Source organism: Fonsecaea monophora (assembly GCF_001642475.1).
Source record: "Fonsecaea monophora strain CBS 269.37 chromosome Unknown Scaff33, whole genome shotgun sequence".
Taxonomy (NCBI): Eukaryota; Fungi; Ascomycota; class Eurotiomycetes; order Chaetothyriales; family Herpotrichiellaceae; genus Fonsecaea; species Fonsecaea monophora.
Genome location: NW_019173964.1, coordinates 23346 through 41599, shown reverse-complemented (window position 1 = coordinate 41599; position 18254 = coordinate 23346). Strand labels below are relative to the sequence as shown.

General features: G+C 51.0%; 4 protein-coding genes across 4 annotated transcripts; 2 read left to right on the top strand and 2 right to left on the bottom strand.

Annotated features, from left to right (window-relative positions):
- Window positions 1–849: 849 nt before the first annotated feature.
- AYO21_05298 (hypothetical protein) lies at window positions 850–3027 on the bottom strand (the record flags this gene model as incomplete). The annotated part of the gene is made up of 1 exon (XM_022655268.1): window positions 850–3027. One exon carries the CDS (start codon window positions 3025–3027, stop codon window positions 850–852), a length of 2178 nt encoding a protein of 725 aa, XP_022512350.1.
- Window positions 3028–9559: 6532 nt separating this feature from the next.
- AYO21_05297 (hypothetical protein) lies at window positions 9560–11776 on the top strand (the record flags this gene model as incomplete). Its single annotated transcript, XM_022655267.1, has 1 exon — window positions 9560–11776. The coding sequence occupies one exon, from the start codon at window positions 9560–9562 to the stop codon at window positions 11774–11776; it is 2217 nt and encodes a 738-aa protein (XP_022512349.1).
- Window positions 11777–14020: 2244 nt separating this feature from the next.
- AYO21_05296 (serine/threonine-protein phosphatase PP1, variant) lies at window positions 14021–15226 on the top strand (the record flags this gene model as incomplete). The annotated part of the gene is made up of 5 exons (XM_022655266.1): window positions 14021–14200; window positions 14274–14675; window positions 14756–15055; window positions 15115–15143; window positions 15208–15226. 5 exons carry the CDS (start codon window positions 14021–14023, stop codon window positions 15224–15226), a joined length of 930 nt encoding a protein of 309 aa, XP_022512348.1.
- Window positions 15227–17063: 1837 nt separating this feature from the next.
- On the bottom strand, window positions 17064–17974 carry AYO21_05295 (small COPII coat GTPase sar1; the record flags this gene model as incomplete). Its single annotated transcript, XM_022655265.1, has 3 exons — window positions 17064–17404; window positions 17470–17563; window positions 17813–17974. 3 exons carry the CDS (start codon window positions 17972–17974, stop codon window positions 17064–17066), a joined length of 597 nt encoding a protein of 198 aa, XP_022512347.1.
- Between the last annotated feature and the right edge of the window lie 280 nt (window positions 17975–18254).

The window sequence follows — 18254 nt, the reverse complement described above, 5'->3', positions numbered from 1 at the left end:
CACGCGGGAAGGGACCAAAGCCGTCTGATTTGTTGAATGATGAATGACTTTGCATGGAGGGATCGCAGCGCGTCAGTCAGTAAGCGGGTCGATGGCGCGATCCAGGGGAGGGATCGAACGGGGGACAGGGCCAGGGATATCAGAGAGACTCCAGTGTCATTTCTGCGACGGCAGAGGATGCACGATCGCCTCCGAGCACTCTGAGCGATGATATTTTGATGGTTTGGTGGGAGATTCGAACCTCTGGCTTTTTGGGGGGTTTCGCAGTTCCCAGAGGCGCAAGGCGTGTTTTGGGGCTAGCGCAGGCAAAGCTGAGAGCCACTCACCGCGCCAAGTCCAGCCAAGACCTCCACTTTTGTAGGGCTACAGCCAATCACGGTCACTGGCGCTGATAAACCCAACAGGCAAGAGATCTCGTCGCGAGCAGCACTCTGGAAGCATCAAATATCAACATGTCTCGATCATCGACTTTTGGTGTCTTAGAAGCCCCAAAACTGTGCGGACCTGGTACCGGAGAGGTATGCGACACCATCGCTGGGCTTTTCACCACTTCTCCCCGCCGCCGCCGGCCGTATCACGCGTGGAACGAATTGTAGGAACATTTTATTCCACCCCAAGCAGTGGCTGCAAAGATCGACGTCAGATCTCGGTTGTGCCTCGCCAGAACCTCCCTGCCGGTTCGTCGGCTGCATTGGCGCCCGCACAGGGCAACGTACTTTTGTGTGTCACGTGATGGACATCAGTCTTCGAGTTTTCTACTTCAATTGGGTTTTATCGATAGATAGTGCTATAGCACCTACGCATGCTCGCTAACGCTTGTTCATTCTAATGATACATATCGGTCTGGGGTCATTGTGTCATCTCTGCAGGCGATTGTACCAGGCCGTCTTCGCCCTCCGCGTCATCTGTTGTCACAGCGTCATCCTCTCCCTCAGTGGCTCCGTCGTCATGCCATAGCACGGAAGCCTGTCTTGTGAGTTCCTCAAGGATACTGCTTTGCCTCCGCACCGGCGACATTGCGGGTTTGAGGAGTTTCTTTTCTGTTGATGCCGAGTTTTCATCGGTCCCAGGTCGCCTCCGGGCGCGTAGGAGAGCCTCCTGGGCCTGTTGCTCAAGGACAGGGTTTGGCACACGCGCGCCGTCGTCAATGGGACCTCCCATTCGCAGCCCCTCCAGAATGACCCTTTCAATCTTCAAGCGATTTGAGATGAAGCGAATCTTTGGCCAGCAGCTGCGCTGCCCAACGATGAGCATTCGATCCAGTCGACGAGGAGTAGGGTCGGTGAGGATATTCCAAAAGTCGCTGACGATCGTTTTGGGCCAGATGGTCACCGTTCCAGAGAATCGTTGTAGCCAAATCTCACTCCAATCCTGACCCAGGGGCCGAGGCAGTAGCTCAAGGTGTCGCAGAATCTTGAGATACTTTTGTAGATCGAGCTTCACCGAGGTCTCAATGGTGGACCCAAGGAATCCTCCACGCCAGCCTCGGCCCTTGCGATGTGTGACTGGCCGACCTGGTGATCCTCGAGGTGAGAAGAAGAACAAATTGATATGCGGGTTGACCTGAGAAACAATGGAGAAGTTGACGTTGAAGTGGATGTTGAGCGCTTTCAAGGGAATATCTGTACGCAAGCTTCCATCTTTCCATTTGTTGCCAAATGAATAGGGCACCAGTTTTCCGTCGTTCATCTTTCGCATTAGCACGATTGGATTGAGAATTCCAGGGACAGCCGCAGACGCAAGCACCGCAGACCAGATGACGCAGTCGGGACTCGTAATGTGGTTATTCAAGATCGTTGGGGAATGGGGATCAGAGGGAACACATGAGACGTTGAGGATGCGGCCAGTTCTCTGATATGCTTCTCGAAAAGTCAACGAGCCCCGGCAGAACCAGCTGCATTGCATCGCCCAGTCAAGCGAATCGAATCTCGCACCAGTACGCCACCATCTGCGAATCCATGTGGCAAATCCCTCGTGACAGGCCCTGATACGATATGCCAATGCCGGTACCAGGAGTTTCTTTAATTCCTCGTCCGTTCTGGTCGCCACCAGGGCCGCAACCAGGGCGCCGCCAGACGTACCGGTGATAATTTCAGGGAGCTGACCTGTGTCAAGCAGGGCTTTGACAATACCGAAATGGTAATACGCAAAGGTCGCCCCCCCAGAAAGGCAGAGTGCCGTGCGCCCATAGTTTAATTCGAGATGCCGGAAGAATGATACCTTTTCTTTGTCGGTGATTTGTTTATTCTCGAGCACGAATCGAAGGCTTCGCTCAACTTGATCAACGAAGGTTTGTATCAGGTCCTTCGTACCAATATAAGTCTCACTGTACAAATGTGGATTCTCCACGCCAACAAAATTGTTCTTGACGCAACTTTCGAGCAGTGACTTCAATTCATTCAATGCCACGAGGCCGCCATCTCCCCCTTGGTGTCTTTGAGACTCGGCTATAGCTCTCCGATGTAGCTCGGCCAGTTGGACGGCGACCTTTTTCACGGTTTGGTGGTTGTAATACGAGTATGGGTCGGAGTGCTTCCACTCCTCATTCCCAAGATACTCGTCGAGACGGTGGGCGGCTTCTTGCCATTCGTCGTAGGTAGTCGCTCGCTGTAGTTCTCTGCGCAGTCTTTCGCGTTCCCCGGTCCATGAAAACACATGCTCGTAAGCGTAGATGTAGAGCCGGGTCAAATTATAAATGATGAAGAGAAACACTATCCAGCCACAGACAATGAGCAATAAAGGATAGTACAGGATCGTATAGACGAAGCCTTCGCGAGTCTCGTCCTTGGATCGCGGTGCCGCTTTCCGTCGGACTCGACTTCTCTTCACACGCTGTCTCACTGGACCCCAATCATTCAAAGCCGTCACGGGCTCGGTACTGGGGGCAGTTAGGGCTTCTGCAAAACTCTCTAGATCTTCGCGTCGAATAAAATCAGTGTCGTAGTCTGGTAATTCGCGAATATCATAGGTGCCTGCAGAGGCTGGCGTTGATGCAACTGCATCGGTCTTTTGTGGGATAGATGTCATCGTTCTGACATTGTCGATGTCACAATCCTAGCCCAAGTCCATTACAGAATCACGAAGGCAGGACTACCACCATAAAAAAGAGAAGATTTGAGGATAAAACAAGGGAGGTTCAAACCGGTGGAGAGATAATGTTAAGGTGGCACGGTGGTTCCACTATGATGATGATGTCTTTTTGTTGGGGTCACCAGGTGCCTGGAACGCCAAAGAAGTCACTGGCATCGTGAGGCTCGCAGAAGGGGCTTGGCATTTGCGCCACTTAAACGGGCAACATGCTAAGAAAGCGCCACACTTGTCAAGCCACAGTGCCACAGTGCCACAACACCTCGACAGCACCAGTGGCACAATACATGCTTTGAACCACCGAGTATATAGCAATGAGCTGGGGTATCGATCTGGCAGATGAGGACCACGATTGCTCAAGAAACCTTGCTGGTACGGTCTATTCTATGCGCGATCATTGTGTACTCATGTATGGATGATATGTCCAATCCAGTTCACGATACGACCAACAGCGGACAGCGAGTGCATCCTAGCAGCGAGATTATGTTTTCGACGAACATTGCTCTTCTTTACACGACTCAATCCTCCTCGATGAATAGTTTTTCGACTGGTTTCACACTCACTCCTGAATTTTTAACGCAGGCCATGGTTTGTATGGAAGCGCGTCGCAAGTGTCGCAAAGACCATTTAACGGCCCTGTCTTCTTAGTTCAAGTGCGGAGCATGGAAAACACCTCTGTATAGACCTCTTCAGCCTCGACGAAGCGATATGGGGGCGAAAATTTATTTCCGAAGTCGTCGTTGAGTAGACGCCTGTGGCATCCCATCCGCGGAAACATCTGATAAGCCTAGATCAAACCGGCCCGGCATTCTAGAACCAGTGAAACATCAAAGTGGTGCCCTGCTAGGAATGTAACCAGGCGTCAATCAGGCAGTATTGTATGTCAGCGCCAGCGTCTTTCTCTCTGTAGGACTCTATGTTGATATCCTGCCTGGTTTATACAAGTAAGGTATGTAGATGGACTTTGCAGTAGAGTGGTTTAAAGGACGCGTGCAAACCGGTAATCTATTGCACCGGGGTGTCGGTCTAGTGGAATATACACAGACGGTGAATCGCGTGAGAGCGGGATCGAGCAACGCCTGAGTCTCGATCAGCCTCACGACGATTTGGGTAAAAGAGCCTGTGTGTATTTCGACCAGCGGATTCAGCCTTCTATGCGGCGGCATTTAAACGTCCTGATCAATCTGACGGCAAGGATCAACCTGAATACCATGAAGTTACCATGGCAAGGACAATATATACGTGATATCCCTTGGGAAGATTGAACTTTTCCCGTTGTGTATCCTGCACCACCACCAAGTCACGCGTCGATGTAAAGTTCAACGAGGGTGCAAAACATGGGGTCGGAATGACCAACCGTACAAATTACGGGGTGTTGTGGGAGGTATTTGTTGTCAAGTTGAAATAAACAACAATCTAAAAAAGTGCCTTTGAGGATATTTGAATGCGCTTGACTTGTTTCATGATGTTAGAAGCGACCCAAAGCGTGTCGAGGCTCTGTACTATATGACGAGCATACTACAGAGTTACCTACTAGAGAGGTACGTAGAGGCAATGACGTAGTGCATAAGTGTGGTTCACACCTTCCTCGTTGTTATCTATCATCAATGATCATCCAATCTCCCCCAATCCCCACGGGTTCCCAACACGTTCCCTTGGACACACCGCTCTTCTTCCCCTCCTCGCATGGCAATATGAGGATTCCATCTCAGCTACCTTATCCCTCCTTGAGAGTCATTAGGGTTTTGATCAACACATTTCTGGTCAGATGATGGAGCAATCTTTGTCTGATCTTCAATGCAGAGGTCAGCGTTGCCAGTCTTCCAGCCTGCCAGCGCTGGACACATATGCAACGCATTAACTCTCGCAAATTGCCCAGTGGATAATTGTCGGGGCTTGACATCATACCTACAGTAGTCGCTTGTGCCCCTCCATCGCACGACGGGGTCCAAAATCCACCGGGCCCCAGCAACGCAGTCCTCCACAATCCTCCTCCCTCGACGGTTTCGCCAAGCAGCTCATCTGCCATGCCTATCACTGTAACAAGTTTCCAAAGCGAACGGGCCACTGAGCAAAGGGAGATCTCCGCTTGTTGTTTCCATGTGACTCCTTATGAATATGGAGGCCCCGTTTTGTGCCGAGCGGAAACCCAAAAGTGGTTGATCGTCGAAGCATTTGCCCGAGGGTACGACTATCATGGATAAAAAAAACCAGTTACTTGTCCTTCGGTCGAACTCTGGGCGCGGTGCTTCCTTGACGCTGTGGGGGTTAGCGACGAGTTCTAGGCCACTTGGAGCCCTGCAGAGCTTTGGAAGTGATGCAAGATGTCGTGGGCATGCAACCTGAATCCACTACAGCTTTGCCGCTAACATAGCCTGGAATCCCTGGACGCATATCTGCTTCTAGTGATCTCTTGCCTACGCGACCTCGGTGCGGCGCCGCGCTGGACCATATTACCTGCCGTGTTGCTGTACTTGTAGCCAGAGCAGGATGCTTCCATCGTTCCATGGTACCGACCGAGTATTCCTGTACTCTCAAGAGGGATTTTGGTCATTGTCTCTCTTTTGTAAAGGATACACTGCCCTCGCCAATCCGTGCTGATTGACTGTTGGCATAAGGCAGTCATTGCATAATTATCATTCAACCCGCCGTGGCTTGTCGAACCGTTTTCCTCGTTTGTTTCCCCAAGAATGCCAGTAAAGTTTCTCTTTCTCTTAGGATACCCAACAGAACTTTCTTCTTTTTGCTTTTTCTGCCCTCCCTCCCATCTATTTTCTCAGCTCAATTGGTACCACTCCAAGTACCCGGTACAGCTGGAGCAAACAAATAATATCAAGCATGTGAAAATCCTTGCTTACCTTCATTTCCCTCTCGGCCTCTTTCAGGTGTAGCTCCAGCTTGGAATCGGGTGTGCCATTGGTTGCTCGCTTCAAATCACTCACAGGACGGTTGTGTTAGCAGGAAATAATGCTTCATGGTTGAAGCTAACAGTGCACTTGGGCTCAAGTCCAGTGGGGTTAGGTGGCTACCGACAAGTAACCAGTAGCACGAGTAGGGCGCTGGAGGGACCCCGTCCAAGCTAAGAATGGCGTCAATGCGGTGTCGACAGAGGCGAGACAGTCTGGAGGGGCAAACAAAGGGACACTGATGGCTTGTCTCGTTCGTGGTCGCCCGTAAAGCACCTGGAAGCGGGTTCCAATCTTGACTGGCAGGACTCGAAGCTCTCGGCAGCCGGAATCCGACCTCAGGCAGTGATATACGTAGGTAGAATAAAATCTTGTGCCCCCGAAACAGCCTTCACTCGACCAATGGTGTAACATTTCCATTGCCTGCGATCTTCCTGTGACACAGCATAATTCGTTTGATGCTGAAAGACTTCTCGGTTGTCCGCACTACATCCCACACTTGGCTTCCTAAGTGGCGGGAAGCGCAAGAACCAGCCCTCAGTAAGCGATTCGCAGCCCACGCACGGGTCCTACTCGTATTTTGCCCCAGAGGTTAGACTTCGAGGAGATCTCCCTGATTTTTTATGCAGGAATTGGTGCCCTTTCTCCCCCGGAGTTCGCTAACAGAACAAAGCCCGGCGTTCTGTCTGCTTCGTGAATGTAGGTCCCAGACCTCTCGGGGTTTCAGCACGTAAAATGAAATGCTGGAACTGTAACCCCCCTTTGCTGAGCCTGCATCCGGCTCAAATCAAGCAGCCTGATCCGATGGGAGAGCGGTGGTTGGTAACAAGGCCACCACTTTTTTCTCAGCATCGGTCATGAGGTCCTCCGAAGCTGCAGCTGATTTTGACGCTAGCAATGTGACCACGGACCAATGCGCCCTAGATTTGCAGCAAAGAGGGAGCATTCTTTGCTTAGCGGGTTTCTTACCACCCTCAGATTGAGTCAATAATGGCGAACTTGTGTGTTTGACTGAGAAATATTCCCGCTCGAACTCGTGCAGCATTCTGTGTCACACGGCTCATGCATCAGCATTGGTCAATCGGTCGAGACCGCGAGAAGGCACAGCCTGGAATTGTCATTTTTAGAGTGGCGGTCAGAAGCCTGACCTGTCGTTGACGGAGCACAGACGCAGAAGGACTGGTCATGCAGACGGGCGTCCGTGATATGTGAGTGCCGAAGACAAGGACAGAAGCAGATACGAATGCAAGTTGGTAGCCATCGGGTTCTGCGAAGCCAGACCGGCAGACTGGCTTGCCACAACACCTCGTTTTGGTTGGCGTTATCGTCGTCAGCGCATAGCAGCCCGGACGAATGAAGAGATCCAGAGCCTGATCAGGCTACACTGAGGTTGTTTCGAAGTGTCGGGCCAGTCAAACAACAGACAGCTATTCCTAGTGTGCTCTAACCCTCAGCGGTGCATCAAAGCGCCTAATGGTACTGGTCTCTCGCCCTCTGGCTCTCTTGACTCTCCACGAGACGACCACACCGACAACTTATTGGGCGTCGCTTTTGTACATGGCGTGGAATTGCTCTAAAGCTGCAAGGAAACTCCTGCCACTTTGACTGCAGAAGGTGCAAAAGTTCCCAGAACCAAAGATCGAGAAAAGTTTAGCCTCGACGATGTGACAGAACCTTTTCCAGCACGGTTCTCCCAGTCGCATGTCGAGTGGCATGAGGGGGCAAGGCCAGCGGTTGTGTGATTGTGTATCTCCTGCCGCCTCTGATTAGGCGGCTTCCTTCGAAGATGATGCTGTAGGAACCAAGCGAGGGCCGAGCCTGTCCGGCCGGCCATCGACGGATCTCATTGCGACATCTAAACACTCGGGACCTGGTCTGGTGTCTGGAAGCTGAGTCTAATTTTTTTGACGGATTACGAGGTCAATCACGAGAATGAGGACAGTGGAGGGTGTGAAGCTTTCGGATTTCGGGCGGGTAACTTGGGCAGGGAGAGGATATCATCGCCGCTCTCGTGATCAAAAAGCCGTGAGGGTCCCCCGAAGGAGCACAATTGTGGATAGGGATAAGTCGTCGATATACCCGTCGTGGAAAAGGCATAGAGACACCGCAGGGAGATCAACGTCGATCCTGTTGACTCAACTCGCTCTGAGCAGAGCCTGAGCAATACCATCAGCTTCAGATGACAACCCAGGGTGCCACCAGAGTTGTCCTGAGGACGTAGTTAGTACTCACTCATTTGTCCTTGTCATTCTTAGCCTGGTATGCAAAGGCAATCCAGGGAACCAGTCAGTTGAGCAAGTGGACTACCGTGGGGTTGTTGAAGGGAGGGGGGGGGAGAGGCGCGTTTTGTTATAGGAAGCGTGGCGGAATCCTCTATTACTTGGGTACAGCCCACCAAGACTGTTGATGATATGCATCTGATCCCGCTGCCTCTAACTGAGCCGGGCATTAATAGCTAGTTCTTTCCCACCCCCCGGCTCCGTTCAGACCACCCATGCCCCTGCATCTGATCGGTTCTAGTTAAAGGTGCCCATTACGAGCTGCCCGCCTGCCCGCCCTGCCCGCTGTCCCCCCTCCACCCTGGCCCCAAGCCCAATCTAACTCTGTTGTTACCTTTTGATAGCAAAACTCTGCACACTCAATCTCTTCCATTTCCATCCTGCATCCCACTTCCGCCCTCCTGCGCTCCCCTACACAAACTTCAGACAGTTGAACTCTACCTTGTCACCGCCATTGTTCAACATCCTGGGGTCTTGCACATCAGACGCGGCCGTCGTTGCATCTCTTCTGTGCTGGTATTCTGGGTTCTCATACACACCCTCATATCTCCTCCCCCCTCTCAGCCTCATTCATCCCACGGCTCATCTCACTGCTGACCCGTCGAGGCCCGTCACTTGCTCTCCCACGACTGTCACGCAACCACTTGTGCTTACACAACAGTTGGTTGAACGTCCCAATTCCCCTCAATATACACAGCGTTCTGCCTCAATTTCACTCGGGTGAATCAGAGTCTTGTCTCACTGGGCATCACGCGTGAAGAGAGGCACAGACACATCTGCAATCTTCCTTACCGGCTGCGGACAGTCTCTTCAGCCTGGTCACGTAGACAGGGCATTGCAGCCAGGACCTTTTGACACGCCACATGCCACCATGATTTCTTTGCGGAATCCTCGTATGTTCTCGTCCTTCCCAATATCCAACCTGTCAATGAGCCTTCAGTTGACTTGGCGAACAGCTCCCGGGTCGCACGTCTTAGACCTCCACACTCCTTTACCTTGAAAATTTGTTCCCAAAGAGCCTTTCCCACAAGCCCATATCGAGCCCTCGAGGTCGACAAAGCAGGAGATGGACCGCCTGCAAACAGAAGATGGGCATCATTTCATTCGGGTAAGTGTTATCTAGCATCGCAATCACAACTATGCGCACGCGGGCTAGGATCAAGTCGCTTGCAAAATTCCTCTACCCCCTCCATACCAAGCATCCTGACTGATTCGTTGTGATGTCCTTTGCAGTCTCTGGCGCAATTTATCCGCCAACATGAGAAGGCCCTCGCAAACAGTCTGCAGATGTCTGTTCACAGGCGGCAGGCTTCCCTCAACAATAACTCTGCAAACAGCTCTGTCCCAACCTCTGGTACATCTTCCTCGAGTACAAATACCTCCGCCAGCGCTCTAGCTGCAGCATTCTCCTTTGCTGGCCTCTACTTTCGATCCCATGCCGCGAAGGCGGCATTGTTGACGCTGACACCCCACCATCTCTTCTACCTCTTATCTCGCATGGAAGAGCTGGATATAGCTGTTGGGCCGATGAACATACGACTCGAGAGTTTGACCAGCGAGCCTACACCCTCCAACTATGTCTCCTTCCTGCAAACCCACAAACCGTCCAAAGGCCGGAGTGATAAAGATTCGATACATTCCGTGTCCAGCATGCGCAGTGTCATGTCGGGAATGAGCTCTTTTTGGTCGTCCATTGGCCTGGGAGGGGGCACATCCAAAAGCGAGAAGGCCAAAGCCCTAACGCAGGCGGACCTCACCTATCTCTATTCTGCCTTTACTAAGCTTCCTTCTTTGCGCCTCACCACTGATCACCGCGCACGGCTGATCAAGGGATACGAGGAATTCCCCTTCGATACTGCTGTTCCTTTATTTGCTTTCAAGAACCTTCAACAGCTGGACATAGTGGATCTTGATTTCCGCCAATTCTTCGGATGGGATCGAATATCCGAACAGCTGACACTACTTACAGTCAAGCGGGCTAATGTCAGTGATCCAACTGAGCTACTCACCAACATTGTTCTGGACGACGCTGAGAAACGTCGAAGACGATCCACCAAAGGAGGACGTGGATCTCCCACCATGTCCGCCTCCTGGACAGTGCCGTCCACCCCACGAGCTGAATATGCACAGTCACATTCTGATCCAGGCTCGCCAGCCCATGGAAGCTTGGATAATGAAGACTCGATGGAGCCAGGGCACAAAACGAAGCCGCTCTCTGGAAGCGTGTCTCCAAAACGGCCAAGTGCCTCTCGGCCTGCCAGCTCGTATAGACATGTTCGGACTTACTCGTCGACGGTGAGAAGGACAGGATCTGGAAGTTCCTACTCGAGCGAGTACTCGATCCAGCCGCATCGTAGCGAGAGCAGCACCAACATGCTGAGCTTAAATACCCTACCTCCCTCAAAATGGCAGAGGCTGAAGTATCTATCCCTGGCAGACAACTCCATGACCACCATCTCAGCACAAAGTCTGGCGCCTGTAGCCAGCACTCTTCGATCCCTCAATCTCTCTTCTAACCTCTTCAACGAAATCCCAGATAGCTTGGCATCCTTGACGAGGCTCGTTTCTCTTGATCTATCGAACTGCATGATTGGTTCTCTCCAGTCACTTTCGAGATCGCCTCTGCCTGCTATCCTCACAATTAACCTGAAAGGGAATCGCTTACGGTCATTGGCAGGTGTGGAGAAGCTGCTGTCTCTGGAACAGTTGAACGTCCAGGACAATCAGCTCTCAGATCCTATGGAAATGGCAAGACTCACGGGTATACCGAATCTAAAACGGATATGGGTCAAGCGAAACCCGTTCACCAAAACGCACTCTGAATACCGAGTGACCACCTTCAATCTCTTTCGAAAGACGCCTGGGTACGTGGAGGACATTATTGTCGATGACTCAGGGCCAGGTTATTCGGAGCGAAAGCAGTTGGTGGATCGAGTCCCCGAGGTTGAGCGAGAGCTTTCACAACCATCCGTCCGAATTGCTGAGCACCCGGTAATAGTTCAACAGTCTGATCCGGCTCAGCCTGGCTACAGCGAGTCAGCGGAGATTGTCATGAACACGACGCGCCGGAAAAAGCCTCCCCGAAGACGGATAGTAGATCTGGCACACGATGAAACTTTTGCCCGAGTTCCTGACGAGGACTTAGCAGCGACGATCACGCCGAGTGCCAATATCATGGACCATGATAACGTCCCAATACTCAGTGCCCCGACTATATCACAATCACGATTAGCCGAAGCAGTGGTGGACGACGTTTTCGATGGTTCGACAGAGGCACCATCTGTTGGCTCGAGCGAGCCAGCTCAACAACAAGATGACTACCGAGCGAAAGTGGAAGCACTCCGACAAGAATTTGGCAGCAATTGGCTCAACGCTTTGGGTGACCAGAATTGGCACAACAGCCATCATTTTGAAGTTTTACAAGGGCAAAGCCTGAGCCATGATGCGTTGCATCGGTCAGGACACCAGGTCATGGTTTCTGGTGGCGGGCGGACACTGGGATAAGTCCGCCTTCCCAACATGTGTGATTTTTGCTGCGTATGTGCGGACATTTCTCTTTTGACATTCTTACTAGAGGCCATTCGTGTCTCAGCCATGAGGCCGTGGGTTTTTTGTGTTTTGTTTGCATTGATATACCCATTCGTTGCGATTTTGCCGAAAGACTTCGTGGGATGTATAGCTGGATCGGGGAAACCAGTCGTCGCGTCTGTTTACCGCATGGGATTGTTCGTGGCATTCTGCTCAGATGTGCTTTTCGAAGCATAGCGATGGCGTTTTGTTTTGGTTCTGACGGGAAGGGAATCTAGTACAGACTGCTTTTATCATGTCTGCATGATTGCATGAAAGCATGAGACCATGGGACTGGGATGGAAGTTTAGTGCCTGTTTGCAATTGATACATGTTCGCGATCTTGTCCAAAGTACAGTACCAATATCTACATCCATCTCCTGCTTACCGGACAGCGCGTTGCCACCTCGATGGACACAGAACTATGCATAGTACGAATGGTGCTCTTACAATAACAGAGTGCTGACACCTGCAGCAGAATCCTGGCACACTGTGCCGGAGTCCGGATATAGCTGGGGAAGTTACGAGGCTCATCCACAAATCCGACAATAAGAACAAGCGTCGAATGATTATCTGCGTATGCAGAGTGTCACCACAGGCTAATTCCCCAGGTAAGGAATCCGAGTCGTCGAGTAAGCGACCACGCAGGATCCTAAAGTCGACACCGCAAAGGCGAAGTGATGTCCTAAGAGCTTTGTAGAGGTTGGGAGGGGGCAAGGTTTGCAATGGTAGATTCTTTATGGTCGCCACGGCGACGTCAGCTCATGCTCAAGGGAAATTATGCGCACCCATACCAAATCTCTGTCGTGAGATGGAGGTGAAGTGTTACAGGTATTGCTTTATGTCAGCATGGGAAGGGCCTTGCCCGTACTTATCAAATACAGTAGATGATGGTCGAAAGTAGAAAGGTGAAAGGTATTTGAGGATGCAGGAGGCCACGGCCACAGTGGTGTTTGGGTGGGCTGATTGGGTGATTAATGAGTGGGATGGATGGGTGGAGGGGAGGAGAGTTGAACGCGATTTAGCAGTTAGAGCGCAGCCAGGGGAACGCTGTATTCGCAGCTCTTCTTGCAGAGAAAACTTGACTGAATGATGTAGAGGACAGGCGAGTTGAGTAATGAGTTACTGGCGTTGTTGTCACTCGTGGCGACTGTCTCATTCCTTCTCGCGTATCTCGTGGTGTCTCTTGTGTGTCTCCTTCTCTTTCTCACCCCAAATTGTATGCTCGCAGGCTGCACACATAAGACTATCTCTTGTTTTGCTCTTGTTATGTTTCCTCCTCTTTCCCCTGACAGTCCTTGTACTTCTCTTCACGGTGTCAGACCGAAGGAAAAAAAACTCAACCAGAAAGAAGAAATAGGAGAGGGAAGATTTCTTTGTGTCTTGCAACTAAAACATAACGAGGAGTGTTGGTGCCAAGAGAGGATACCGCCTTGCCGCCTGCCAGGATTTGAGAAAATAGACGAATCCCGCCTTCCACCCACTGATCCCTCCCATTCCCATCCCTCCCTCCGTCCACCAACCACTCATCCAGTCCATCTTATCCCATAACCACCGCAAACCTGCACTGCGTTTCTCATCCGGCCGCAGTTCACCTCGCGTTTCGCCTGTATTAATCGCCCTGCGATCTGTATTCGATTCATTCCATCCTCATTCTTCAAAGCACCGCGAATCCGGCTCTTTGTCACTGACACCGACCCACTACCTGCAAGAAGAAAAATCGTACGGTGTCAAACTGGTGCTCACGAAACCCAACTGCGTTGCCCGCTCTGCGCCGAGAAAACACTCCTCAGCCTGGCACATTGTGCCTCCAACATCCACCACGATAACAACACCTTTCTTTGCTGAAGGTCATTGTCCCCTGCGATCTTCATTCCTCCCTCGTCAAGTCTGATTGGGGACTCCTCTCGCTGAACCCGTTTGTTGGGTGCCTCGGGGTCGAAAATTCAATTTTGGTACATACTCTCTGCCACCCCCCGAACTAGTCAGTTGCGTCAGCCGCCACTCACCACCTACAATTAATTCATCCCAGACTGATCCAAAACATTCTTCAGCAGACTAGCGTTACCATCTGCACGCCTCGACACCCATTGATTTCCTTGAATCTCCTCTCATCCGACCGCACCTGGTCGCCGCCCCCCCTTCCTTCCACCCCCTTGCCCCGCCCGCGGCGATCCCACTATGGCCGACGCAAATGAGGTAGACCTCGATTCTGTCATTGATCGCCTGTTAGAGGTCAGAGGAAGCAGACCAGGGAAGCAGGTTCAGCTGCTCGAAAATGAGATTCGCTACCTTTGCACAAAGGCGCGAGAAATCTTCATCTCGCAGCCGATATTGCTCGAGCTAGAAGCCCCCATCAAGGTACGAATTGCTCCTCCTTTGAACATCAATCTGCCCTCGCGGAAAACAGTCACACTGATTATCATCGTCGTAGATTTGTGGCGATATTCATGGCCAGTACTACGACCTTCTCCGCCTCTTCGAATATGGCGGTTTCCCCCCCGAAGCCAACTATCTCTTCCTCGGCGATTACGTGGATCGAGGCAAGCAATCCCTCGAGACTATCTGCTTGCTTCTAGCCTACAAGATCAAATACCCCGAAAACTTCTTCATTCTGCGTGGCAACCACGAGTGCGCTTCCATCAACCGTATTTATGGCTTCTACGATGAGTGCAAACGTCGATACAATATTAAGCTATGGAAGACATTTACGGACTGCTTCAACTGCTTGCCGATCGCCGCTATCATTGACGAGAAGATCTTCACCATGCACGGTGGCTTGAGTCCGGATCTGAACTCAATGGAGCAGATACGCCGTGTCATGCGACCGACAGATGTGAGTGTTCCCACCTGCTTGCGAAGCCGGCACGGTCGCGGCTGTTCTACATGAGTACTGAATCCACTAACGAACAACAGATTCCGGACTGCGGCCTCCTTTGCGATTTACTCTGGTCAGATCCCGACAAGGACATCACCGGCTGGAGTGAGAACGATCGTGGCGTGTCCTTCACCTTTGGACCCGATGTCGTGTCACGATTCCTGCAAAAACATGACATGGACCTTATCTGTCGTGCACATCAAGTGGTGGAAGACGGCTACGAGTTCTTCTCCAAGCGACAGTTGGTCACCCTGTTCAGCGCTCCAAACTACTGCGGCGAGTTTGACAATGCTGGTGCCATGATGAGCGTAGACGAAAGTCTACTTTGCTCCTTCCAGGTACGGCACAAACCCTCTGGATCCTTGAAGTATCCTTGCTGACTTTCCACCCGCACCAGATTCTCAAACCTGCCGAGAAGAAACAAAAGTACGTGTATGGCTCCAAGAGCCCAAGCGGGTCCAATACTCCGTCTCGCAAATCCAAAACCTAGTCCCTTCGACTCGGGCTGATCGATGTCATTGATAGCAGGTTTGGAAGAAGATAGGGTCACCTTCTGGCTTCCCCGTCGATCCGGTCTCGCACTCGACCAGTGTCCTTTCCCTCCGGTTCCGAAGCATGTGACCAACCGCCACCACTTGATAGTTTCCACGCTCTCATGAACATCTCATCTTTTTGGACCTGCGAAAGACTTCCCAGTTACTCATTTTCATCAATACGTTGACTAGCCCTCGGACCTGTCAGATTTTTGGAGGTCGGACGCCAGTCTTTAGTATCCACAATGGCAAAATCAGTCATGACGACAAATTCGGCGGCAAGGTATTGGGTCGAGGCAAAGGTCAAGGACGAGTCGGCCTAAGTACTTTTCATGGGGCTCTCAATGGAAATGGGCTCAGGGATAGTGATGTTTTGTGGAACAGGGTCGTGGTGTATGAGACATGGAGAATGCTTTTTTGACCACCCGGAACCTGACCCCCCTGTTCGCGGTGTAACTGCCGATGTGTTTTTGTCTGTGGGAAAGAAGGAAAGAGATGTTGCTGGAGCGCAGGGCGCAAGGCGAGACTACTTTCCCCATTCCAAATGTACTACGCAAATGCCGGTTTTGCTTTCCTGCCCTTTTTTTCGATGCGGTGATGAAGGATGGACAAAGAAACGCCCATGGAATGATTGAATGCACGGTGCAGAACAAGAATAAAGCAGATCATACCACACGACACAAAGCAGAGCAGTTACGCATCGAGTTAGCAGTTGAATCCGCTCCCTCTGTATCAAGATGACTTTAAATAAGTAGTATGCTGTGAATTTAATAGAGGGTTTTGTTATTTTGGGATGAGACGAGATAGTAGTGCGTACGACGAACTGCGCCTATACGTCTTGCCTACGCCATATCTTACAGATTGAGTGTTATGGTCGCTGACCTTGGGAGCCGAGAACAACACAGGTGAGCTATATCTCGTGGACCCATCTCGAGGGCTATATCTACACATTAGGTACCTAGGACGTTCAACACAACACGTATATATGACATATATATACATATATGTACCCACAAAGCACATACACACCATGCATATTGACTCTTTATACACATGCACGTGGAGCTTGGATATCTGTATTGTTCTCTCTGGCTTACTCTCCCTTACTACGTAGCTAGGTGGGTAGGCAGATAGGTAAGTATATAGGTAGGTATGGAGATATATATGTGTGTGTGTTGCCACAGACTGGATCGATAGTGATGATGATGGATGCGGTCAAAGTATCGACAGAAAATCACATTCATTCATCCATTCTAACGGTCTAATAATACCTGTTTAACTGACAACCTGCCTCCCTCTCTACCGACCGGATGTTTGTTTAGTCTGTTTAGTCTGTCTGTGTGTCTTGCCTCTCTCTCTCTCTCTCTCTGCCCGAGTGTTGTGTATTTCGTCACTGTGTTCTTGTTTTACTTCTCTTCCTCTCTTTCTACCTCTCGCGGCTCTCATCTTATCTTGTATGTTCTTCTTCCAGCATGTGTATCGTATTATCTCGCGTCAAAATGTTTTGATGGGGGTTTGCATGTGAGTGGTCTCGCTGCTCAAATGAAGAAATGGCATTGTGTCTTATCAACTCCGATTTTTTGACTCCTCTTCGTACCAAGGGCCCATTGATTTGGTATGGTGGATGTATGTGTGTGCATGGAATGGGACGGCGGACGAGGTTTGAGGAACTGATTGATTGATTGATTTCTCTGACGAAAGGGTGAAATTGGGACTATGGGGATTGTGGCTCGACAGATTGAACGTATCGATCGCTGAAGGCCGTCGGGATTGCCTCCCTTTTGTCATTATGCATCATCTGCTCTGCTGTCTTTCAAACATATTGCGCCAACCACCTGATACCCTCTCCATAACCCTGCCTCATGACAACACTGCACATAAACACCTCAATCGGCCTGATTCCCTCGAGTGGTACCTTGCCCTTGCCCGTAGTCTGATACAGGCCTAGCTGATGTCTCAATTCATCCTCTGACACCGCATCCGGGTGATCGATTTTGTTTCCCAGAATCAGGAACGGCGTCTTTGCGAGGTCTTCCATTGCCAGTAGGGCATCGAGTTCTGCTTTGGCTTCCGGTAGACGTTCGTGGTCCTTGGCGTCGACGAGGAAGACGATGCCCGATACCTCGGGGAAGTAGTCGCGCCAGAGGCGGCGCGCTGCGCAGGAGTTAGTCCACCTGGCTGCGTCGCCCCGAAGGGCTGCGAAATAGTGTCCAACGTACCTTGTTGATGACCACCCAGGTCGAAGGTTGTGAATCTGTTGTTTCCAATGGCGAGTTCCTCGGAAGCTGTGCCAGAGCTTGTCAGTATAATATACTGATTCGAAGAGGATCATTGGGGATGTACATACTGGGATGTAAGGTTGGTTGCAGAATTGCGACACGGTCATTCTATAAAGCAGCACGCATGGTCAGCTTTCGAACTCTACGACCGAACCGAGTCCAAGATTGCAGCTCCTCCACGTCCATGATCAAAGCCATGGGTCATGATAGGCAGTCCCAATCTGTTCCTATCCAGTTCCGCACCACACAAACTCCGCGGTTTGTTGCTTCAGAGCCCTCTCACCTTCAACATGTGTAATAGTGTTGTCTTTCCCGCATTATCGAGACCGAGGAAGAGGAGTTTGGCATGCTTGTTCAGAAGACCCAGAGAGGCGAGGATATCGTAGACTAAAGTGATAACAACCATCAGGTCAGTCTGTCCTCTGCACAAGCGCAGGAAGTCCATTGCACATACACCAGTTTATGATCCACATCTTTGCACGTCCGAACGAGGCAGAGGTGGTCTTTGAAAATATGGGAGCACGAAACTAACGAGGAGGCGGATCGCGAGAATAAGAGTGATAAACGCACTCGACCAGATCTCACGGCAGGAAGTGAGGTGATGGGGTGCCACCGTTGAGAAGTTCCGAAAAGAGAAAGAATCCCAAATACTCGGAGTTTAGACTTGGATCGAAGAATCTCTCACGTGATGCAGCAAAGTCACGTGAAACATAACACAAAAAGGT